We start from the raw sequence: 26,248 nt of genomic DNA, 5'->3' as shown, positions 1-26,248 counted from the left end.
AATCAACACAGCCAAAGCTAAATGGGTTACCTGTCATAGGAAGATTGATCCTATTACTGCCTACACTCTTAAAGGAATTTCTATTGAAAGATGCAACTATAGATCTTGGAATCATTTTTGTCTCCCCACTGGATTCTGGGAGACATATTGCATCATTATGTAATAAAGCCTCTGAAGTTATTGGTTTCATACTCTGCTCTGCAAAATATGGCCTGAGCAGTACTGCTTTAATTATTTTGTATAAGTCTCTCGTTCACCAAACTCTAGAATGTGGCTCAGTTGTTTGGTGCCCTTACCAGTGATGTCATATTGATCAGATTCAGTCCATTCAGCGACAGTTCATCAGAATTCTTGGATTAAGGGGGTTCCTATTTCTGAGTTTGAAGCAAATTTTGGCCTTCGACAGTTGTCTGAGAGGAGAATGATCACTGATCTGTCATTTTTATATGAACTCCTCTATGGCATAATAGACTGTCTTAATCTCTTGTGACAGATAATTATTCATGTCCCTGTAAGAACTCGCTCTCAGCACATCTCCGAGAGAAAACACCATGGCCATCCTCTACAAAGATATCTGTGCAAGGGGAATATTATTTGTTCCTATTGTGGTATCTTCCATGACCCCTGCAGGGCATCTAGACAGCCTGTATTGGCTGTAACTACAGATAAAGCTGTGAATGAATAAGCTGGCTTTCCTATTGTCATTAAATACTCAAGATCCATCTGCCTATTGAATATCGAACTAAAATATGTTGTTTATATGTTATGTATATTTTTTTAATTTTTTCTTCTATCTATTTTTGATTCTAGCTTGAAGCATAATGTCATTTTCTTCTTCTTTTTTGTTTTGCTTTCTGTATGACAATAATTCAATGTAAATTTATGGTAAATGATTGTACCATAGAAATAAATAAAATGAATACAATAAATTACAAATGTTGTGGCATGACTTGTTGTAAGAACATAAATGTTACATCTGGTCCTAAACCTCATCTATGTCTTCTTCTGGATAGTCTGTTTTGTTTGTGTTACTTGTATGATCTAAATTTTTATAAAACTCTTGAGAAACTGAATGGATATAGCGCAATAGTGTCATTAAATCATATTTCTGCTTGGAAGTAGCTAGTGAAATATTTGAGAGTTGTTTTAAATCTAGTGGAGATAGAAGTCCATGTCTGCAGAAACTAATGAAGTCAAGCTACTGGTTCTCACCTTCAGAAGTTGTTTTTAATGCAGAATTCCCATGTTTTCCTGTTTCACATGTAATTGTACAGATTTTGATAGATTTCAGTATCTGTCACAGAGCTCGACAGCTGCAGTCGCTTAAGTGCGGCCAGTATCCAGTATTCGGGAGATAGTAGGTTCGAACCCCACTGTCGGTAGCCCTGAAAATGGTTTTCCATGGTTTCCCATTTTCACACCAGGCAAATGCTGGGGCTGTACCTTAATTAAGGACGGCTGCTTCCTTCCCACTCCCAACCCTTCCCTGTCCCATCGTCGCCATAAGACCCATCTGTGTCAGCGCGACGTAAAGCAACTAGCAAAAAAGAAGAAAAAATCAATATCTGTCTTCCTATGAATGAGAGGAGGGTTTGCAGAGTCTTTTTTGACATACGATAAGGGGAAACTTTTAAAACCTTGAAGTTCCACATTATGAACAGTGTATTTGGTGGAAGTTTATCTTACCAGTTGTTACCAATCCCCGGGTGATAATATGCTCATATTGTTCACTTTCTTTCTTTTCCTCTTTATCAAGGCATGAACACTGTCAGGCTCCATATGGGTATGGCCTTTTAGTACAAACTTCTGAGTTACAGTTTTTGTGGATACCTATGCAGTAGTTCAAAAACAATAAAGGGCTTCCTTCCCACTCCCAACCCTTCCCTGTCGCATCGTCGCCATAAGACCTATCTGTGTCGGCGCGACATTAAGCAACTAGCAAAAAAGAAGAAAAAATCAATATCTGTCTTCCTATGAATGAGAGGAGGGTTTGCAGAGTCTCGATGTTAGGTCCCTTTAAACAACAAGCATCATCATAAAAAACAGTAAAGGCGATCTTTAATCCACCTATTCAATACATTAATTTCCACTTATAGTGGTTACATACACATACTATCAGTTAAATGGGACATGTTTCACCCTCAATTCAGGGCATCTTCAGCCTAAAAACAATCTTCAAGTGTACACCTTATATTAATATCGAAGATAAAAGTTTAGCCAGTTACTAAAATTCAGTATATGAAAACGTGAGAAATGTTACATTATACAAACATGTTGATGGAAACACTGTCAATGATTAAACCATAAAAATATTTTGTCAGAGACTAAAACTTATTCTGTTACAAAATTTCTAATTAAAACAGTTCATTAAAAATGTTTTTTAGTGGAAAAACAGGGTGAGAATGATATAATGCCAATGACATGACGGTGTGAAAAACAAGCACCAAAATGAATGTGATGAAAACATCTTCAAGGCCACTGATGAAATCGTGAGCATAATGTGAATTATTGCAGAAGGGGCCTTTAGCACTGGTAGGCAATAAAATTGACTGAGGCCATGTCAGGAGGTGTCAGTAGATATTGGAAAATGTTCTCTGTAATAGAAGGAAAGGAAAGATTAAGAAGTTGAACGCAAGGCGAGAATTCTATTTACGATGTTAGGAACAGATGAGGACTAACATGTTTGTTGAAAGCTGTTATTTGCTATCTACTGTTGTGTTGGTAGCCCCCTTCTGTTGGCTCTGAGTCTCATGTTATAACTGTGCTGCAGAGGCAGTAGCGAACTCGGAGGGGAAGGAATAGGGGAGCGTGGAAGGGAGGAGAGGATGGGTGAAGTCAACTGTGATGAGGCTGACAAAGCGGCGGGGCGGAGTTATCTGTTTTGCTGGGAGTAGGCCTAATATCCATAGGTATGGGTGGAGCACTAGAGTATGTAGAATTAAATATATTAGGTATCCTAAATTTATTTGAACTAACTGTCTTTATTAATTTTGGTGTTAATTCATGTAACATACTTTTTCTGTCTGTGATGTCATTAAGATTCTGTTCCTTATTATATGTCTGGTCTAAATAGATATATGAACTTTCTAATTTGTTCAACATTCTACCTTTTTCTGTGTTTCTAATTATCGCTAGGTCTTTCTCTATGGATTCGAATCGATAACTAGTTCCCCTCCTATGCGAGCTCATCCCTGAGTATTTTCTATGTTTTTCCACGTTAACGTGTTCCGTGTATCTTGTCGTAAAACTTCTGCCAGTCTGTCTAACATATGAAAAATTACACTGTGTACACTTGAGTCTGTATACTCCTTATCCCAAATAACGATTTCTGTCGTGATTAATTTTTTTATGATTAAAGAATATGGATTGGTTAGTGTTAGTAGTTCTAAAAGCTATATTAAAATTATGTTTCTCGAATACGTTAGTAATCTGGTGTATAGCTGGATTATTACAAGTAAATGTAGCATACTAATTTTTTTTTTTTTTTTTTCTGGCATCAGATTCGTGGATAACTTGATCTTAATTTTATTGATCAATTTATTGATCATTTCTATTTTGAAACCATTCTGTTTAGCCTGGTGCCTAATATAATTCAATTCTTTCTTCAAATTCTTGGGAGATAGAGGGATTCTAAGTGCTCTGTAAATTAGACTGTGAAAAGATGCTTGTTTATGTGAATTTGGGTGTAATGAAAAATTGTTTATAGTTGTAGATGATTGTATCGGTTTTCTAAATATTTGGAAATCAAAAGTGTTATCCTTACGTGTAACAGTTATATCTAGAAAATTCAATGAGTTATCAACTTCGTCTTTTGTGAATTTCAAATTAGGTTCGATTTCATTTAACTTGTTTAAGATTTCCTGACTATTAGTGACATCTTTGTTTATAATTACGAATGTATCATCTACATATCTCAACCATAAATCAGTTCCTTTAATTTTTGCTAATATTTCATTGTGTTCGATTGAATCCATGAATATGTCGGCAAGGATGCCCGATATTGGGTCACCCATTGCTAATCCATTCTGTTTATAAATTTTATTGTTAAATGAGAAGTAATTATTGTCTAATACGAAATTTAATAATGTAGTAAATTCTTCTGCTTCCATTTTACTAAGATTACTGTGTTTACAAATGTTATCATGAATAATATTAACAGTTTTTTCTGTCGGAATATTCGGGAACATATTCATTACATCATACGAGCACATCGTCTGGTTTGGACGCACGCCAAATTTAATCAAAATGTCACATAAGTCAATGGAATTTCTTAATGGTTGTTTATTAGTAAAAGTTTAATGTTTTTTTTCAAAAAGTTATGAATGTATTTGGAGACCTTATACGTGGGAGAATTTCGGCAATTGATTATCAGACGAATAGGAACATCTTTTTTATGTATTGTGGGCAAAGCTGTAGTTTCTGGGAGCCTAGGATTCATATTGACAAGTTTTAGTTCTTGTTCAGTAAAAAGATATTTGGATCTTTTAAGTAAGGCCTTTAAGTTGCGTTGAACTTTAGCTAACGGATCTTTAGTCACTACTGTGTATTTGTTATTATCAAAAAAATCTTCAGTTTTTTTGATATATGTATCCTTATCCATCAAAACGATCGTGCCCCCTTTGTCAGCCTTGGTTACTATAATATTGTTATCTTCAATTTTTATTTCATGTTTTTTATTGTTTTCTGTTGTTTAGGATCAAAATTGGTATAAATTTCTTTAGCTAATTTGGGTAATCTTTTCTTTAATTCCAATCTTACTTCATCTTAAAGGAATTTATTTATGGTTGAGGTATGTAGATGATGCATTTGTAATTATAAACAAAGATGTTACTAATAGTTAGGAAATCTTAAACAAGTTAAATGAAATCGAACCTAATTTGAAATTCACAAAAGAGGACGAAGTTAATAACTCATTGAATTTTCTAGATGTAACTGTTACACGTAAGGATAACACTTTTGATTTCTAAATATTTAGAAAACCAATACAATCATCTACAACTATAAACAATTTTTCAATACACCCAAATTCACATAAACAAGCATCTTTTCACAGTCTAATTTGCAGAGCACTCAACGTATTCAAGAAACATAATTTTAATATAGCTTTTAGAACTACTAATAGTAACCAGTCCATATTCTTTAATCATAAAAAAATTAATCATGACAGAAATCGTTATTTGGGATCAGGAGTGTACAAGTGTACACAGTGTAATTTTTCATATGTTGGACAGACTGCCAGAAGTTTTAAGACAAGATACATGGAACATGTTAATGCGGAAAAACATAGAAAATACTCAGAAATGAGCTTGCATATGAGGGGAAACTGGTCACCGATTCGAATACATAGAGAAAGACCTAGCGATAATTAGAAACATAGAAAAAGGTAGAATGTTGAACGAATTAGAAATTATATATATCTATTTAGACCAGACATATAATAAGGAACAGAATCTTAATGACATCACGGACAGAAAAAGTATGTTACATGAATTAACCCCAAAATTAATAAAGACAGTTAGTTCAAATAAATTTAGGATACCTAATATATTTAATTCTACATACTCTCTTGCTCCACTCATACCTACGGATATTAGGCCTAATTCCAGCAAAACAGATAACTCTGCCCCGCTGCTTTGTCAGCCTCATCACAGTTGACTTCACCCATCCTCTCCTCCCTTCCACGCTCCCCTATTCCTTCCCCTCCGAGTTCGCTACCGCCTCTGCAGCACAGTTATAATACGAGACTCAGAGCCAACAGAAGGGCGGCTACCAACGCAACAGTAGATAGCAAATAACAGCTTTCAACAAACATGTTAGTCCTCATCTGTTCCTAACATCGTAAACAGAATTCTCGCCTTGCGTTCAACTTCTTAATCTTTCCTTTCCTTCTATTACAGAGAACATTTTCCAATATCTACTGACACCTCCTGAGATGGTCTCAGTCAATTTTATTGCCTACCGGTGCTAAAGGCCCCTTCTGCAATAATTCACTTTATGCTCACGATTTCATCAGTGGCCTTGAAGATGTTGTTTTTATGACATTCATTTTAGTGCTTGTTTTTCACGCCGTCATGTCGTTGGCATTATATCATTCTCACGCTGTTTTTCCACTAAAATTTTTTTTTAATGTACCGTTTTAATTAGATATTTTGTAACAGAATAAGTTTTAGTCTCTGACAAAATATTTTCATGGTTTAATCATTGACAGTGTTTCCATCAACATGTTTGTATAATGTATCATTTCTCACGTTTTATATACTGAATTTTAGTAACTTGTTAAACTTTTAGCTTCGATATTAATATAAGGTGTACTCTTGAAGATTGTTTTTAGGCTGAAGATGCCCTGAATTGAGGGTGAAACATGTCCCATTTAACTGATAGTATGTGTATGTAACCACTATAAGTGGAAATTAATGTATTGAATAGGTGGATTAAATATCGCCTTTATTGTTTTTGAATTATAAATTATCAATACGGGCCAAAAATGAGCTTTATAACATGTAATACCTATGCAGTAACCAGAAAAAACACATAATACTGTATTAACATTCTTACTTCGTCCATAACAATTCTGTCAAAAATGAAATTTCTTCCACATCATTGTCAGGTATGACACTGTCTGCCCTTTTCAAAATTGCTAATGCAATTTCATTTCTGCCATGGTCTGCTTTTGATACATACCACATAATACAGTGAACCAAGGAATTTTGATGCGTCATACAAGGTAACTTTTAAGGTGCAAAGCTTCCTTTTTTAGAAACAAATAAAATTTGATATGAGTGGGGATGACAAACATTTCTGCTGGTCTTCAGTTAATGTTTTGTGTGATGGTGTATCTTTTGCCATCTGAGTGTTTACTTTTTTTCATTTTATGTGGTTTTTGATTCATTAAAGTGGACAGTATGTTCAGTTTCAAGAGGTTCTTTTTCTACTGGAGTCAGATTAACTTTGAGCTTTGCATAGAAAAAGTCATGTGTATCACAGGTGTCTGTTTCAGGTGTCTTGAATGAAAAATTTATTATTAAAGATGTCAGAGTAAAGGCAGTTGTTACCTCTTAACTCTGGATCAATATTTCTTTGAATGCAGTCATCTATGTATAGTTTATACAATTTTTATATGTTCAATTCCGTTCTTATATATTTCCTGACACTCTCTTCCCTACTGTAGGGACTTTCATATTGTTGGAAAGAAATGTCTTTTGCTACTTTCATAGATTTCATCAGGGCTTTTTGGAATTTGCCTGCTTCTGAGCATTTTTTTTTTTTTTTTTGCTGTACTTTCTGGCACAGTAATATTTTAAATGTTTACTACAATTGTATTTGAGATATAAATTGTGTTAAAAAATCTGTGCACACCTTAAGTTGTGCACTATTTACAGTAAAATGAAGTAGCATAGGGTTTTTTCCTTAGACTTATTCGAGTTTAGTACTCTATTTTTCATGAATGAGCTGTACTATGGCTCTCAACACATCCAAAATAAATTAGATTTTCATATCTGTACACATTTCCTCACACCAGTATGAATAAAAAATCTCATGTCTTCCATTTTCAGGTAATTTTTCTGAGCATTTTATCCTACGCGACCAAGCAAGTGGCCGTGCAGTTACGGTTGCGCAGCTGTGAGCTTGCACTCGGGATATAGTGAGTTTGAACCACACTGCTGGCAGCCCTGAAGATGGTTTTCCGTGGTTTCCCATTTTCATACCAGGCAAATGCTAGGGCTGTGCCTTAATTAAGACCATGGCTGCTTCCTTCCCACTCGTAGCCCTTTCCTGTCCCATAGTCACCATAAGATCTACGTGTGTTGGTGCGACGTTAAGCGAATCGCAAAATTAAAAAAAAGGTCCTACACATGCAAGGAGGCTTAAGTATTTTAGCAGAAACAACTTTACCATTTTTACTTTCATATTCTTTCCCAGCAGCTACTTTGCGTTTGTGGACATTAAATTCCCAATCATCATCGTGTACTACAAGGTTTTTTACTGTGCTGTCTACTATTTTTTTTTTACTTCCCTTTCGGCACGTTCACTTTTTTCTAAAACTGCCAGACTTGCTATAGAACTTTCAGTATAATTGCCTAAGTACAAAGGTATCCATAAAAGAACTCTGAGGTTTTGAACTTAAATATTTTAATGAAATCAAAAGTTAACGATAATGTATTATGCATGGTTTGAAAGGTAATATTGTCAAGTTAAAAAAAAAATAATTAGTGCAGTTCAATATTTGTCCCACTTGTAGCATGGCATACATCAAACAGTAATCAACCTCTTGCCACGTTCTGGCCAGTATGTCTGGGGTGGTGGTGGTGGTGATTGCCACAGAAGGGATGATCATAGCAAGCAAGTGGCATAGTTCACTCAGATTAGATCATAACAATATACAATCATAAAAATTAAATCTGTATCTCAAAATGTTTGTTTTGAAACTTATTGTTTGATTGATTACATATCGGTATATTGTTACTGTCATTCAAATTGCAACTTGCCCCTCTGGAAGGTTCATAAGTTTTGTTACAATCAGAATCATCCTATTCATCATAACTTGAATGCTCTCAGACTTCCTTTTCTTTTCTTTCTTTTCTCTGTTTTTTTACAATTATGTTTATAATAAAACATTATAATCCACTGTAGTATTTACAAAATCAGACTGATGGTACTTCCCAGCATTTTTCTCTTGTATGTTGCAATGTCATGTTTCCTAAAAGTTTTAGCAATGTTATAATCAGTAACACATTAAACTTTGAAAATACTTTTCTGCTAATACAAGAGCACTTTTCCATAACCATCGCTGCTGTCAAGTTATTGATTCTGAGATAACTGTATGAACATTTCTTTTCACGAAAGCATTGAATTGTTGCTGATACATATTACATTGTTACAAACCGGGATGTCCGCTGAGTGTTATGTTCCTTAGTACACAACTCAGAACATTTAATTTAATTTGTTGTTGTGCTCTTATTACATTATTATATATTAATAATCTGTCCTGATCTATGCATAGTTCACCTGATTTACCCAAATCACTATTCATATTATTTTTCCCTGTACTGTCCAGAAAGGTTTACCAGCCACTCGTGGAAGACTTTCCAGGTTATTTATGAAATCTTCCTACAATCTCCTCTTCGATTCTACAGTGATTTTTTTTCTTTCATCTTCGTGGAATTCTCTACCTGCATCAGATCTTGTTTGGAGCCAGTTTTGATGTACCTGTACTTCCTTTTTACGTTTAAAAGCTGCTGTGACATCATTCTAGCAAGTTATTTGCTTTTTCCCATCCATACACACAGTAGTTCATAGGCATTCCCTTGCTGTTTCTACTACAGCATCCCTGCATGCCACCCATTCTCTTTCTATATCTTACTTCTATATATATTTGTAACAGATTTCCTAAATTCAAAGTCTGTCGTGATGTAGTCTATTATGGATCTGATGTCCGTACCCTCTCATTTATAGGAGTGAGCTTTATGCTTGAAGAATGTATTTGCAACTGCTAATCCCATACTATCACAGAAGTCCAGCAGTAAATGCTTTCCATTCCTATTAGCATTCCATATCTCCCCAGATTTACCCATCACCTTCTCATGTCCTTCATTTCTACTTCCAGTTTTTGCATTCAAATCGCCCAATAGCACTATCCTGTCCTTACTGTTGACCCTGATTACAATATCACTGTGCTTCATAAAACTTGTAGAATTCATCATCATTTGCACCCCCACATGGTGAATATTCCGAAACAGTTCCTGTCCTAAATCCTCCAACTATTAAATCTACTCGCATCATTTGCTCATTTACCTGCCTGACAGAAATTTTGTTGCATGCTGTGTTGTTCCTGATGAACACTCCGGCTCTCCCATTTTTGACTTCTGTTAAGAATGCTTTATAATCTCCACTCTCTTACCCTCAAGTTATTAACTTCTAACACATCCAGCTGCATTCTCTTTGCTTACTCAACCAGTTCTACTTTCTTTCTTCCATCCGGAAGCCCCATTAATAATGAAGCTCCCCATGGAATATCATTAATTATGAACATTAAAACGCCTGTTGTAATGTTTATTTCCTAAATATAGGAGAGATAAGTATTGGAAAGGTGGTGTTAACTATTATTCTTGTTTTAATGTTCATATCTGATGTCCAATACGGTCCCACAATGAGATTTATTACTTGTAATATCATTAATTGCCAAGGTGTTTCCAAAGAGTTCCTCGCCTGTCAAATAGAAGTGGAACTCCATTACTTCCATAGGTCCAAGGCTTTCCATGACTCAGAATGTGTCCAAGATGCCCATTCCTATTCCATAACAACTGGTATCCTGACTCTCAGGACCACTTACTAGGCCACTCAGCCATTGGTCATGGTTCATGAACTAGAACCTGGCTACGGTAACCTATGCTATTAATCATTTTACCATTTATATTTGTTTTTGTCAGAGAATTTCCTGTCTGCTTAAAAACAGAACGGAATGTTGCCATCCTTATTCTAAATACTGGCAGTCAACAGACAACTACTTCAATTTCATATCTCCTTATTGCCAAGCATTGCTGCATATATGACTGCACTTCTACATTTCTGTTATGTTGTGTGTGTTTAATTTCATAGGCTATTTGATTTATATATATATTTTCATTACTTGTGGTTTAATGTTGAAGAAACCCAGCCTGGTTTTGGGCAATGCTGGGGTTGTAAGTAATCAGCTTCATTTTCCGTATCAAATTCTAATCACAGAGAGTTACAATAATTGAAAAACTTCCACCTATTTGATACTTTTTATTTGCTTTTTAGCAAATTATTAATTATAAACAGTACATGTTTCGTTCTCACTTGAGAACATCTTCAGCTGTTGTTAAGCTTAGATGAATCGCTAAGTTTCTGAATACATTATTTTCAGGTACATTGTTCCTCTTAAAGAGTAATTTGAATATAAAATTAAATTAAAATGATGTTAAAACAATGTGAGGGTTAATGGGTTGATGAAATGAGACAGGATGAATACATAGTTAGCCTGCTTAAAAACTATATCTATTCATTAGAATAGTTGTTAAAAATTTCAACTGTTACACTAAAAATATCTATTTGTCTTCCAGTTAAAAGGTTTTTTGAAAAATAAATGGCTTCTTGACACTATTCTTATTATTGCTGAATGCTCATTTCATTCACTCCTTCCAGGTAGGCTGTTATTTATTTTGAGCTTGCTTAATGTGCCCTAAACTGAGTCTAATGCGGAACTTTGAAGCTGATTGCCGGTCACTTTTTGAGAAGGGAGCTTCGTCTTAATTTCTTAATGTTGTTAGACTCCAATTCTACCGCGACCCTGGAAGGGGAAGCAGCATTAAGAAATTAAGATGAAGCTCCCTTCTCAAAAAGTGACTGGCAATCAGCTTCAAAGTTCCGCATTAGACTCAGTTTAGGGCACATTAAGCAAGCTCAAAATAAATAACAGCCTACCTGGAAGGAGTGAATGAAATGAGCATTCAGCAATAATAAGAACAGTGTCAAGTAGCCATTTATTTTTCAAAACACCTTTTAACTGAAAGACAAATAGATATTTTTAGTGTAACAGAGTTGAAATTTTTAACAGCTATTCTAATGAATAGATATAGTTTTTAAGCAGGCTAACTATGTATTCATCCTGTCTCATTTCATCAACCCATTAACCCTCACATTGTTTTAACATCATTTTAATTTAATTTTATATTCAAATTAGTCTTTAAGAGGAACAATGTACCTGAAAATAATGTATTCAGAAACTTAGTGATTCATCTAAGCTTAACAACAGCTGAAGATGTTCTCAAGTGAGAACGAAACATGTACTGTTTATAATTAATAATTTGCTAAAAAGCAAATAAAAAGTATCAAATAGGTGGAAGATTTTCAATTATTGTAACTCTCTGCAATGCTGGGGTGTCGAAGGAATAGGACTGGGAAGGTAAAAGCTATAGCCTATTAAGGTACAGCTTGGACATTTGGCTGACATGACAATGGGAGGCCATGGAAAACCATCGTCAGGCCTGCAGACAACGTGGTTTAGACCCACCATCTCCCAAGTGGAAATTTATAAGTAGGCTACACAACCATACTCAATAGACATCTTGCTCACTGTCATATACAAGGCATTTCTGTAAAAGCATGCAAAAATTAAACAGGATATAGTGGTTGCTATACTAAATGTTTTGAGATACGGAACCTAGAGTCTGAGAGCCAGTTTAAGGAGATACTGACCCTGATTTATCACTATTACTGTCTTGTATCTTTATTACTGTTTTCCAGGCATGGAATTAGTTGCCAGGATTTTAGTCATCTGTGATGTGGTGTGTTTCAAAACATGTTAGTTGTATTAGAAAGTATGCAGCAGAATCTTGTATGTCAATACCATGCTTGCATTGAGGTTTGTGGCAACTGTTTTGAGGTATAGAATGGTTTCTCACTGATATGGTTCTGTACAGTAAAAACTGTAAATGATGTAAAAACTAAATGTAAATAAATACATGTAAGAATTAGCTATAATTTGTCTGGAAAACAGTAGGCTAATAGTAGTAGATGTGCTTAAGCCATATCTCTTTAAACTGGCTTGTTAGAACTTGAGTTCCCATTCTCAAAATGTTCAGTAGATCATCCCCCATTTTCTGTTCAATTTCTGCATGCTTTTGTTGGAATATTCTGTATAAAGTTATGCCTACCCAATTTTTGGTATACGTATGTCATTAACCACCAGTTGCCATGGACAGAGCTCTGATTATGGTGTTCGCTGTTGGGGTTCAACTTCGTGACATCAACTCATTTTTATTCATAATGATATTATTTACTATCATTTCATTAATGTTTTAGGCTAGAAATCGCTTGTTGACATTGCATGATAAGGTGGTGGAATAAGTCATGCAAGACAGTGTGAACAGTGAAATATGAGTGAATGATAAGACCATGGTCAGACCATGATTTTCTTTTTGCTTGTTTAATGTCGCACTAACACATCTAAAGTTTTCGGTGATAGAAGGATAAGCAAGTGCTAGGATTTGGAAGGTAGTGGCTGTGCCTTACATAAGGTACAGCCCCACCATTTTCCTGATGTAAAAAATGGGAAACAATATAAAACCATTTTCAGGCCTATTGATGGTGGGTTTCGAATCCACTATCTCCCAAATGCATGCTCACCGCTGTGCGACCCAAACCGCATGGCCAAGTCGCTTTATAGACCAGGAATTATATGGTTACTAAGTTGTGAACAAGTTCATGTGAAGCTATATACAACTTTTGAGTAAGTATGCGTTTTGCAAATGCATTTATCCTTTTTTCCAGTTTCCCCGTTCAGTATATCGAAGTAGTTCTCAAACAACATGGGTCCCAGGCGTCAGAGCACAGCTGCAGGCCAGCTGGTTTGCAGTAATTGTGGGATGTTCAGCTTTTCTACTTGGCATGTCACTGTTATTTTGGAACGAGGTAAGTTTTAAGATATTGTTTCATAATGTAAGTTATACTATAATTTACTGTTTTATCCTTTTCCCTTCTAGTTAACTCGTGTTAAGGTTCTTGTTCATTTGAAAATGACATACAGTAATTTATTTTCCTTCCTCACTTACAAACTGGACGTAAGCAATCTTTTTAAGCAAGACTAATTACTGTATTTAAGTGGAACAGATTTTCATGATCAGAAATTAATATTTATATTCTTTTATCAGATTGAAAAGTCAGTCTGTGTTCTTTTTGCTGTGGAAATGATGAGCTGTTTTTTTAACAAGTCATGAAAAACCTAATTTTTAAAGATTTTTTTTTGTGAGAGTAGCTCATTTTAATTTGGAAAAAGAAAAATTTGTTTGTAAAATATGGTGTTACAAATATTTATTACTTCAGTATATACAGTGAAATCCTCATTAGTACGTTTCTGCAGGGGACGACGAAAAAAAATTGTGTTAAGCGGGAAAAGGTACTATCGAATATCCCATTAAAAACTATCCAACAGGTAGATGGTATCACTTTATATTTTGTGTGTAGTGTTTCAGGAGATAAAGGAGAGCACTAAAAAGTGTGAAAAAGTCAAGGGAACAAATATCAATAATTCTCTACTGGAGCCTGTTAAAGTAACAAGAGACTTATGAAAAACACGGAAGAAAAGATATGACATTCTTTTGCTACAGTTGGTAGCTACAGTACCTACATATTATAGCAGTTCACTTTCTTCCTAAAACAATTCTATAATGAATTGTTTGTTGAAGCCTTAGGTTTCTGACCAGTGGGTAATTGAACACTGTTTTCGGGTCACTTTGTTCAAGCATTAATTTCTTGCAAGGTTATACTCGCCACGCGCGATTACTCGCCTTCGGCCGCCGTCTTGAACACGAAACATCGGCAGTACTCGGCATTGGTTCGGACAGACTCGCTGGTGTATAATAAAAATGTGCCAACTGCCAAACTAGCAGTTTGTATTTTTGTATAAATGGTACACCGCTTTACCATTGCCTGCATCTTTACATAACTTTTTAATGGGATAGGCCTACAGTATATGGAAGCCTTATTACTTAACGGCACCCACAAATGACCTGTCTAAGATCTGCTATTGCTGCGCTATAGACTTATTTTAACTTCAGTCGTACCACATGGATTTAAATCATCTTATTACAAGAACATTTATTGGCATTACATTCAATTTATTGTGTTGAGTGGTAAAAAGAAGTGAATTGATTATCTGTCATGTGACAGTCTACTTACGGACTAATAGGATGATCATGAGAAGTTCAGTAGCGCAGTACATACGGTGTCTGTCTTGTGATAGCCTAGCTATGGATAAGAAAAGGGTCGTGAAACCACTCACTAATGAAGGAAACAATTAAAATCCTTCAAGAAGTAAGGAATCCACATCTTAAGCGTGTTGAGTTGGCACGAACATTAAAATTACCACCGTCTACTTTGACCACTATTGTGGGCAACCGAGACAAAAATGAAAATGCGTATAAGCAAAATAGAAATGGAAAAAGAAAACAAGTGCGCGAAGGAAAGTTTCCGAAGTTGGAAAGAGTGATTTTGAATAAATAAATTTCTAACTTCTGATTGGAATGCTAAATAGGTTACAAGCACAGTCAAGCACACTGGGTTATTCAACAATCTCATTTACAACAAAGACCTTTCCATAGAACAAAGAACATAGAACAAAAAATAAACCACTTTTCCCTTTGAGAAAATCAAATGATCATAGATATGTCTCTCGGTCATGACCATACGCCAATGGGCGCACGGTTGCTAGAGTTACACTTCCCTTACACATTTCGTGGCGGTAACTTCCATGACGCATAATTTCGGATGACTCCCAGCCGTAAGCCATGTATATCAACAGGACAGCTTTGAATATTTAAAAAAAAAAAAAAAGACGTGAAAACTGAATTCGGCGCTCCTAGCCTCAGTGAAATCTATTACTGTGCTTTAACTTAGCACTGTCATGTCTTGTTCTAGTGTGAAGTCTTTGCTGCCAATCAATTACGCAAAACTCAACTTTACCTAAGCCAACAGCTTGCCCCTCAAAGGTGCAATATACTGGGTGTTCGAGAATTCAAGGTCATTTCCTCTTGTCGCGCAACTTTCTCCGACCGATCCATGGCGAGGGCTCTTATCTCTGTTGGAAATCACATTCCGTACACAAGGGATGACAAGGGATGATCGTACTAAGCGGTAAAGGCGAAAAATCGTGACGTGTTATGTGAGGTATTTTTAATACAGTTTAATACGATGGGCATCGGGACTTCAAATTCACGACGTGCTAAGCGGGAAAACGTGTTAATGAGGAACGTACTAACGAGTTTCACTGTAATACATGTTAAGCACTCCAGAAGCAAGGTGCTACTCCAACAGAGTTGGGTGGGCACTTGTAATTCAAGTTTAAAATATAGATATATAGTTGATTTTGTCTGTCCTTTATTTCATCTCAAGATAAGTTTGACTACCTGTGTTATTCTGTTAGGACCACCAGGGATGTAGAGCTTAAGGAGTGCTGCAAATTCAGGGTCTCTCTATAAGGGAAGATATAGTGACTTCTATGCTGCCACATATACAGCATGTGGATTTATAAATTAATTGGATATCACAATGTAGTGTTTCTAGGTTTTGTAATTTTTCAGTAAGTATGCAAGGTTTCTTTTCATATAGGCTAGTTTTTGTACATTTGTGCATTCCTTCCACCTCTGAATATCTTTCAACATATTTTGGAAAACTTTTCCCTATGTTGGTTTTGTGTTACACTTGGTGCATGACTTCCTTGAACTTTGTAGCAATTTGTATGAACAAATTTTGAATAGTATTAATTACTAATACATACCTGCCAACTTTCCCAATTTAGGCGGGAGATTCCCGATTTTTGACAGTTTTTCCCGCCTCCCAATTTTTCTATTATTTCTCCCGAGTTTAGCTCTTTTTTTGATAACTTTAAACATTTGTTTTCAAATCCTTTATTTCAGCTTTGTAGGCCAGTGTCCGGAAGTCCTTCGCTCATTGGCCGCTTTCAAATGAAATATTGACGTTCAATACATGAAATGCGCGCGAATGTGTGATGTTTATTAAAACCGGTTTATCGCGACGCGTATATCGATTGTCGTTCTCGCGGTCTATGTTAGCGTTCTTTCACATTAGTCTAGTCGATTCTAGAGGCTAGTTGCTAGGTTTGGAGTATTTTTTAGTAATTTAGAACCAAGCAAGTGGCCTTGCGGTTATGGTCGTGCAGCTGTGAGCTTGCATTCGGGAGATAGTGGGTTCGAACCGTACTGTCGGCAGCCCTGAAGATGGTTTTCCGTGGTTTCCCATTTTCACACCAGGCAAATGCTGGGACTGTACCTTAATGAAGGCCACGGCCGCTACCTTCCCAATCTCTCACCCTTCCGTCGCCGAAAACCTGCGATGTGTTAGTACGATGTTACACAAATAGCAAAAGAAAAGAAGTGACATAATTTCAAAGTTAGCGACTAGTGACTTTTCTGGAGATTTTAAGAGCCATTTGGAGACAATTTTGGTGAATTTTAGTTTATTACTTGATAGTAATAGCTTTGCGCTTCGCATAATCCGCGGGTGCATGATGCAATGTATTAATCCATGCATTTGCTAAGTAGCGGCATCCAAGTGCATGACTGATTCACATGTGTGAAGCTTGAGTTCATACTATTTTCGGAATGCTTATCAGAGACCGAACATCTCACTGACATACATCCTGTGAGGGAATAGAGATACGCAATTTTTAGCCTAGTAGCCATGTATAGAAATAGTCGTTTTTTTTTTAGATAAGTGTTGCAGTATATACCATAGTACTCCTATATTGCACAAGACATGTAGAATAAGCAGATATGACCAATTGTATCTCCTGATTTTTGGTTTTGTAAAGTTGGCAGGTATGCTGATAGCAAAAGTAATTATATATGAATAATACTAACATCTCTACTCTTAGTAATGGCAAGGGTAGGTAGTTCCATTATTGTCATCAACTAACTCTCCAAGTATGAATTGCTTATTTGCCAAGTTCACTGTTGCCAGCATTGGAAGATATTTTGATTTGATCTGGAGAACATGGAAACCTGTCCAAGAATAATATAAATGCAACATGAAAATAACATAATTTATTTTAATCCTTCTTACATGAAGTAGACAGCTTGAAGAAACATAGTACCCACGTTCTTTTAATAGTACAATATATAGGCCTATAGCAGGTGAATGCATGGAATTCTAAGCGACTTAATTAGGGACTGGGAAATGACCAAGACTTAGCACAGCCAGCCACCAATTACTGACTGGGTGAGTGAAGAGGAAGTGTTCTTGGTGAGACCAAATTTGTAACATGATGTCAATTGTAGTTACAAGTTTTCAGTTATCTAGCTAAAGTGATAAGCATATTATTTTTCTGGAAGATAAGGTGAATGTTATTGGTGGCATCAGTTGTGTACATACTCAAGTGAATGAAGTGTGCAAGAGTAGCATAAAAGAAGGTAATATAACATTTTAATAAGTAAGGAAACATTTCTGTATGATGTGTATGAAAACAGGCCTCACAGAAACTTCACATGGCTTAACATTGTGATAGAGGTTTTCAGTTTAAACGTCTTTCTGGAGTTGTACTTAGTGGGCCTATACTAAAGAACAAAGCTAAACAAGGAGCTAAGATATTACACGAGAATCAGGAGTTATATCTTCAGTGGTGTGGATGGGCAGGTGGAAGAAAAAAATGCATTAAACTATGATTCGGAACATGAGTAAGGAAGTAGGTACAATCACATTAAAGAAGTATTAAATTATGTTTTGGAACATGAGTAAGTAGTAAGTACAATTGCTCAAATGCGGGAGACTAATGTTCGGATTTAGTGGCACATAAATGAGCCACAATGTATTGTCAGGATTGTTTTGTACAATTATAGGAACACACAATGAATAGTGCCCTGCGCGGATATACAAAATGATATCTGCATCTGTGAATGATTATCCGCATCCGCGGATGGTTATCCGTGGATATTGTAAATATTTAACTACAGTATATTACACCCAAGGTATTGAAACGGATAGATCTGTTAACATAATACAATAGGCCGGACACTTGGCACCTGGGATTTTCCCTTGAGACAACTATTGACGTATTGACCTTTGTTCCTTCCTTCCATTAATAGTGGGCAGGAGCCGATTAGGCTTATGTCAGATTTACGGCTTTATGGTCTCAAGGATCTTTACATATCACTATTCCCTCTTATCAATAAAAGTCATTACCGTATAATCCCGAATACCACCCGCCACCGAATAAGACCCGCACCCTAAATTTGAGATGGCAAAATACGGAAGAAAACCCAACTTCCATACCTATTTAATTTTCTTCAAATATACCACAAATATAAATTCAAACAGCTTACAGTGAATAAAATCATCACAAAAATAGTTTTTTAAAAAATCAGTCCAATACTCAGATCATTCACAATTTACCGTCGTCATCTGAAGTTTCACCATAGGAGCTTTCGTTGCTGGCATCTTTCAACTAATAGTCATCCTCGCTACCGTCCACTGAATTTGAAATTCCATATTTCTTAAAGCTTTTGGACACTAGATCGTTGGGAATGCGTGCCCATGCGGTCTTGATCCCACTGCATATTAGTCCCACTTCAGGCCTCTTCACTCGTCCGGTTGGTGTTAACGCGTAATCACCATCAGACATCCATTCGGTGTACAACTGTTTCATTGCAGTTTTGAAAGGCCGGTTCATGCACACATCCAGCGGATGTAGAATAGAAGTGGGTCCTCTGGGAATTATCGCAAGATCGGTTTTTCCTTTCCTCATCATATCTTTTACGGCATCATTTGTTTGTCCTCGGTAACTGTCCAACACAAGCATGTTTTGTTTTTGTAACAAAGCTCCTGGGCATCGTTGCCAAACGCACTTCACCCAGTCCTCAACTAACACACTGTCCATCCAGCCGGACTAGTGTGTTCTGACAATAACACCGGACGGCAAGTTTCCTTTCGGAAGTGTTTTCCTTTTCAGAACCACATATGGAGGGAGTTTGGTTCCATCCGCTAATACGCACAACATTACCGTGCATCGTTGCTTTTCGTTACCACCTGTTCTGATGTTTACACTTTTAGAACCCTTCGTATCCACTGTATTTTCTAACAGCATTTCAAAATGGACAGGTGTCTGGTCATCGCAAAATAAGAATTTTGCTTCCTCAAATTTTTCTTCATACACCCCAGGGAGACGTTGTGCAATAGACGTACATCTCAAAATGCACAAACCCTTTCTCCGATAAAAGTTTCGAATCCATCCGCGGAAACCCCACTGTCAGCACTCCTAGCTCTTTCCTATCCAATCGTCTCCATAAGACCTGTGTATGTTGGTGTGACATAAAACAAATTATAAATACTGTATATAAAAGATTTTAAAAACTTTCAATTCGATCCAACAGCTTGGGTGACATTCCCAACATTGACATTGTAAGGCAGCTTTCAATGTTGTTCTGCTTTACGCATGAGGTGTGGAGCAGTGTGTCATTGATGTTTTTCCCGATTTAGGCGGGAGACTCCCAATTTTCAGCAGTGATTTCCGCCTCCCAATTTTTCTATTATTTCTCCCAATTTTAGCTTATTTTTTGGTGAACTTAAAACATTTGTTTTCAAATCCCGCCATTTCAGCTTTGTACGCCAGTGGCCGGAATTCCTTTATTTATTTATTTATTTATTGATTTGTTTGTTTGTTTGTTTGTTTGTTTGTTTGTTTGTTTGCTTGTTTGTTTGTTTATTTATTTATTTATTTATTTATTTAATTATTTATTTATTTATTTATTTACGAAGCACAAGATACAGCTGCACTGAGCAAATTTCACTTGCACTGTCAACAGACTATTTAACAAACGTAAACTTTCATAATAAAATATAACAAACATAACAAAATATAACAAGATCAGGTACACATCCTACTAATAACTGTCCAAATCGAAAACCATAGAATGTCCATGTTCATAGCCAAGTCGTCGTGGGTCAAGATGGCGGTATAATCCCTTCACATCAACTTATCTTTAAGATACTATTTACACACCTCTCGAATTCACTTTTATTTGATGCTATATCAAGCTCTTGTCTCCTATTAATATTGTTAAAGTGTGTTGGGAGGCGGATTAGGAAAGATCGTTGAAGTATTGAGTGCTGAGTGTGGGGAATGTGGAGAAGATCTTTGGTTCTGGTGGAACGGGAAGGAACGCGGAGAGAGAAGAGAGAAACAAGATGTTCCCAGTGGTAATGTCCATTTAAGATCTCGTGGAGGAATCTCAGATCAGCTACCTGTCGCCTGATGTGCAGCGGTGACACATTAATTGCCATTAATACCTGCTGCGTAGACAGATTTCCGAGCTTGGGGTTTCTATTCCTTACAATTGCAGCAAAGGAGGACACTGCTCTGTCTAACTGCGTAGTATTGGAGGGGGCGGCTGTTGTCCAAATCAGAGAGCAGTAGTTTAAGAGAGGTTGAACAATCGTGAGGAAGAAGTGACGAAGAGCAATGGGGTCAAAAATTTCTGTGAAGCGATAGAGAATGCCTTGTAATTTCATAGCCTTGGTTGTATATGTTTCTATATGAGTCTTAAATTGTAATTTTGTATCGAATATTACACCTAGGTCACGCTGTTGCGTAACCACGGTGATGGGCTTGTCGAGTATGTAATATGTCGGTAGAGGAGATTTACGCAATGTTTATTGAAACCTGTATATTGCGACGGATATATCGATTTTCAATCTCTCGTTCTCGCATGCTATGTTCATGTTCACTCAAATCAGTCCCGTTTATTATAGAGACTATTCACTTGATTTGGAGTCTTTTAGTAATGTAGTGACAAAATCAAGGATAGCGACTAGTGACTTTTCTAGAGATTTTAGGAGCCATTTGCAGACAATTCTGGCAAATTTTAATTTATTACTTTATAAAAATAGCATTGCACTTCGCATAAACATGTGGACACGTGATGCAATGTATTAATCTATGCATTTGCTATGTAATGGTATCTAACGGCATGACTGATTCACATCTGTGGAGCATGAGTTCATACTATTTTTGGAAGGCTTATCAGAGACCAATCATCTCACTCACATACTTCCTGTGAGGGAATAATTTTTATCCTTGTAGCCTCATATAGCAACAGTCGGATTTTGAGAAAATAAGCGTTATAATATATACCATAGTACTCCTGTATTGTGCAAGATATATAGAATAAGCAGTTTTGACCAATTTTATCTCCTGATTTTTCCTGATTTTCATATCAAAATCTCCTGAATTTTTGTTTTGTAAAGTTGGCAGGTATGAAATACCTTTTCTGCATGTTGATCTGGACATTACTGTAGATCTGTGCTATACAAGAATGTGCTTGCTCAATTCTGTTGGTGAAAACTCTTTTTGAAGTTGGAAATGGTGGTGTGACTTTATAACAAATAAATACGTGAGTTTATTACTTTAACCATATTGGTTAAATATTTATAATTGGTCCATATTGACTGCAGTCATTATTAAAATCATACGTACATATATCATCAGCCTAGACAGTACTTAAAATTTTAATGGTAATAAAAGAAATTTATAAGAATGAATATCTGTTTCGTAAAGTCATGATTCAAGCTGCATTTAAATTTCCCACTAACACAGTCCTGTCCTCGCTGTTGACCCTGACTGCAGTATCACCAGTGGCGGCTCGTTTGGGAGGCGCTAAGGCACGCGCCCCCCACGGGGTTCCATTAAATTCGGGAATTTTAATCTTAAATGTTAACAAGGGAAATATTTTACTATAAGATTATTATCAAGGGCGCGAGTTGTACTGTGCTGCAGCGCGATGCGCTGCTGGCCCTACGCAGGAGGGCGCTCTCTCACAGCGGACCAAATACTCCCGAGTCTCGCTTGACTGGCCTTGAGGGAGCCAATCAGAGGCGCAGTAGAGATGTGCTGTTCTACGGAGATTCCGGCGCGTTTCTGCCGCGGCCCATCGTTGCAGCCAACCTACCCGAAACATTGGTGATCTGATTTCTATTTAACAGGGGTCAGTTTATGCCATTTCTCTCCTAAAACTAGGAACTATTTTACTGAGGCACTTACCTGAGTTAAATGTGCCGGTATACATTTAAAATAGTCTTGTAATTTTTAGGATTATTAACTAACGAAACGAGTAACGACTGTAACTACTGGCTCCTCGCACTTGACTCATGTTGGCCATACTCACTGGAGAGCGCGATGTTTAACTTTGTGTTGGTGAATGACCGTGATGTGACTGTGACAAGGTGAAATTAGGAGAAAGGTTGTGATTTATATGTAGGCGTAGTGTTATGTATGCACTTCGTACAGTATGATTACCGTCGAACATATTAAAGAACTAACGTTTTCTTCTCTTTCTACCGAGAAGAAAGTCGAACTGAAGGAGTGTTTTAGGCCGACACCAGACTTCTTGTTGAAAAAACCGGAGACAAAGAAAAATGAAAATAGGGCTTTCCAAAGACAAATTAGTTCTCCTGACGTATATAACAAGAACTCGCGGATATGTGGAAGTGATATCTCAGAAACCTTTTACTGCTTTCCTTGCCCGCTATTCTCCCGTTCTAGGAAAGGAGATAAATGGATCACCACAGGGGTGATATCAATAGTACCATGGACTTTGAAATGCTTGGTGAAGTCAATGTCGTGTCTTGTGTAAGTGATCACTACAATGAAACTATTCGTAAACATAACTCGATGGTGGACAAGAACAGGCAAATATTATTATTATTATTATTATTATTATTATTATTATTATTATTATTATTATTATTATTATTATTATTATTATTATTATTATTATGTTCAGTCTTCAGCCCTAAGGCTGGTTGGATCCTCAACAGCTCTGCCATCAGCTGTCATAGATGGCCTAGGCATCACTGAAGAGGCATACTAGGGAAATGAGGAGTGAGGTAGTTTCCCGTTGCTTTCCTCACTGAGCCAGAAGTTGCTGTTACATATCAGTCTGCGAAGTCCACTGAAATGCACGCACCAACCGACCCTATGAGCAACATTTTCACACCATTCATAGCAAGGACTGGCTGCAGAAGGAATGGAATTACTAGCATCGCTCATACCTCAGTCACTTTCATATTGTCAAAGCCAAGGATAAGACAGAGACAGATCAATGAAAGTAACAAAATTGCTCTAGCCCATACCAGAAGACATAGTGCACTGTAAACACTAGGTCCTGCCAGTAAAGGCATATAATAATAATAATAATAATAATAATAATAATAATAATAATAATAATAATAATAATAATAATAATAATAATAATAATCAAAACAATTGCGTATGCATTGCACCGTATAGTGTTCGAATTGTGTATCTTGATAACATGTTTTGAAGAACTTGAGATATTTGTGGAATTATGAAACTAAGGTGCGCCCCCCACTGCTGATATCCACGAGCCGCCACTGAGTATCACTGTGTTTCATTAAACTTGTTTTCTTCATCCTCATCTTCATCTTCATCCTTCAACTGCCAAATCTATCACCACTTATTCATTTACTTCCAATTTTTTAGATCAGTAAAATCGTGTTCCTCGACTGCCCTTGTGCAAAAAGGACAGGCATGATATTTAAACTAAGAATTTGCCATGTATTACTGTTTTAGATTACTTTGATGTACTGTATGTACTGTATATGCACCTCTCTTACTTGTTCCAGGGAAGGAATATACAAGCCACCAGGTCTCTGGAGGAAGCAATGGATGCAGTAATACCTCTACACTTTGCTGCTAAACCAAAGGAGGAAAACAATGGTCACTTAGTACATTTGACAGGCCCTGTTGAGGTGGGAGAACCCCTCACTGAAATGGAGTATGGGGTATCTGTGCCTGCTGTAAAATTGAAGCGCCGTGTTCAGATGTACCAATGGATTGAAGAAGAGATCCATGACAGGTAGGTTGACCTATGCATTTTGTGTTTTAAGAGCTAATGGTTAATGAAATTTACTGAAAGTTGAAGTAAGTGGCAGTCTTTAAAGCATTGACTTGTATTTGAGCTGTTTTCTTTATTTCCTTTCTCTCCCTCTTTTTTGATATTGTATGCAGCCTCATTTATTGCTTTTTCTCTTCCTTATGAATTTTACTACATCTGTTAAACTAAATTCTTCTCTTTCTTTTTTTTTTTTTTTTTGAGTTTATTTTTCTTTTTCTGTTGTGTTGTTTTTTTGAACATTAGTATGAATTTTATTTCATTTCCTTTTGTGAACATTGTTCTCTTACTTTATTCAGATGTGCATCAGCCCTGTATCAGCAAGCTGTAGGATGCTACGTATAAGGGAACTTCTACACTCAGTGAAAGGAATTGGAATCAACTGCAGTGTCTGTCAGCTTTTTACAAGTGAAACCATTGTGGTGCAGGCATCCAAAGTGTTGATGTTGAAATATATTTCTTGCATTATCTTGTGTCTTAAAGGATCTTCTTATCAAACATCATTAAACTAGGAAGAGGACTAACAATCCCAACTTGAAATTCTTCTTCTGCTTCTTCTTCTACCGCTTTTCCCACACTTGTGGGGTTGCGGGTGCGAATTGTGTCGCACAGGTGGATTTGGCCCTGTTTTATGGCTGGATGCCCTTTCTGACGCCAACCCTATGTGGAGGTACGTTAATCCCTATTGCGTGTTTTTGTGATGGTTGGTAGAGTAGTATGTTGTCCGAATAAGAAGAGGAGAGTATTGGGACAAATACAAACACCTAGTCCCCAAGCCAGTAGAATTAATTAGACGTTATTAAAATTCCCGACCCAGCTGGGAATCGAACCCAGGACCCTCTGAACCGAAGGCCTCAACACGGACCATTCAGCCAAGGAGTTGGACACAATCCCAATTTGAAAATACTCCTGAGAAAACAAACCATAAAATGTCATAATGGTTCTTTGTCCACAAAAGAAACATCTCTTTCAGAGTTGTACACTTGTTACATTGGCTTGTGATTACACCACAAGGACATATTTTAAATGTGAAATGATCAGAGACATAAACTATAAGGTGTTAAAAAAAACAAAATTCATTGTTCTAGTAGATGCAGTTCTTTATCATCATTAGCAAATGCCGGTACAGTAGAACCTCGATTATCCACACTAAATGAGATCTTAGGTGATCCAGACTAACGAAAATCTGAATTATAAAAAAAGTTATACAATTTTTTTTTTAAAACTTGCTGTTTATTTTTATAGAATTAATAACTGAGCCACTTCAAACAATTTAAGGGTACCATCATCATCATCATCATCATCATCATTTCCCTTTATCCAGCTGTAGCCGGGTAGGGGCAAATATGGTTCCTCTCCACTTTCTTCGGTCTTTCCACCACTCCTCCTCCAACACTGTGTCCCAGTCCAGGTTTCTTTCTATAATGCTGCGTTGGATGGTATCCTTCCATCTCAATCGTGGTCGTCCACGGCCTCTCCTTCCTCGGATTTGCATTTCCATCACCTTTTTTGGCATTCTTTCGTCGCTCATTCGCTTTATGTGCCCAACCCATCTTAGTCGGCTCTTCTCTATTCTATCATTCATTTTTTCCACTCCAATTTCTTCCTGGATTTTCTCATTCCTTATTTTGTCTCTTCTACTCTTCTGTATCATACTCCTCAAGAATTTCATTTCGGCTGCCTGTATTCGACTCTCATCCTTCTTTGTCATTGTCCAAGTTTCTGCTCCGTAAGTTGTTATGGGTACGTAATACATCTTGTACATAGTATCCTTTGCTTCCATTAGCACATCTTTGTCCCATAACATA

The 26,248-nt window shown here is 36.6% G+C and overlaps 1 protein-coding gene across 4 annotated transcripts in view; it reads left to right on the top strand.

Moving 5' to 3' along the window:
- Positions 1–26,248, top strand: part of Tmem43 (Transmembrane protein 43) — a 121,891-nt gene that overhangs the window by 52,598 nt on the left and 43,045 nt on the right. For all 4 annotated transcript variants that reach the window (XM_067141496.2, XM_067141494.2, XM_067141498.2 and 1 more), the window contains 2 exons: positions 13,291–13,431; positions 24,172–24,404. In XM_067141496.2, the coding sequence (XP_066997597.1) occupies positions 13,408–13,431; positions 24,172–24,404 (257 nt within the window). In that variant the 5' untranslated portion in view covers positions 13,291–13,407. The remainder of the gene's footprint in view (positions 1–13,290; positions 13,432–24,171; positions 24,405–26,248) is intronic.

This window comes from Anabrus simplex, chromosome 2 (assembly GCF_040414725.1).
Source record: "Anabrus simplex isolate iqAnaSimp1 chromosome 2, ASM4041472v1, whole genome shotgun sequence".
Lineage (NCBI taxonomy): Eukaryota > Metazoa > Arthropoda > Insecta > Orthoptera > Tettigoniidae > Anabrus > Anabrus simplex.
This window is presented reverse-complemented; position numbering and strand designations above follow the sequence as displayed.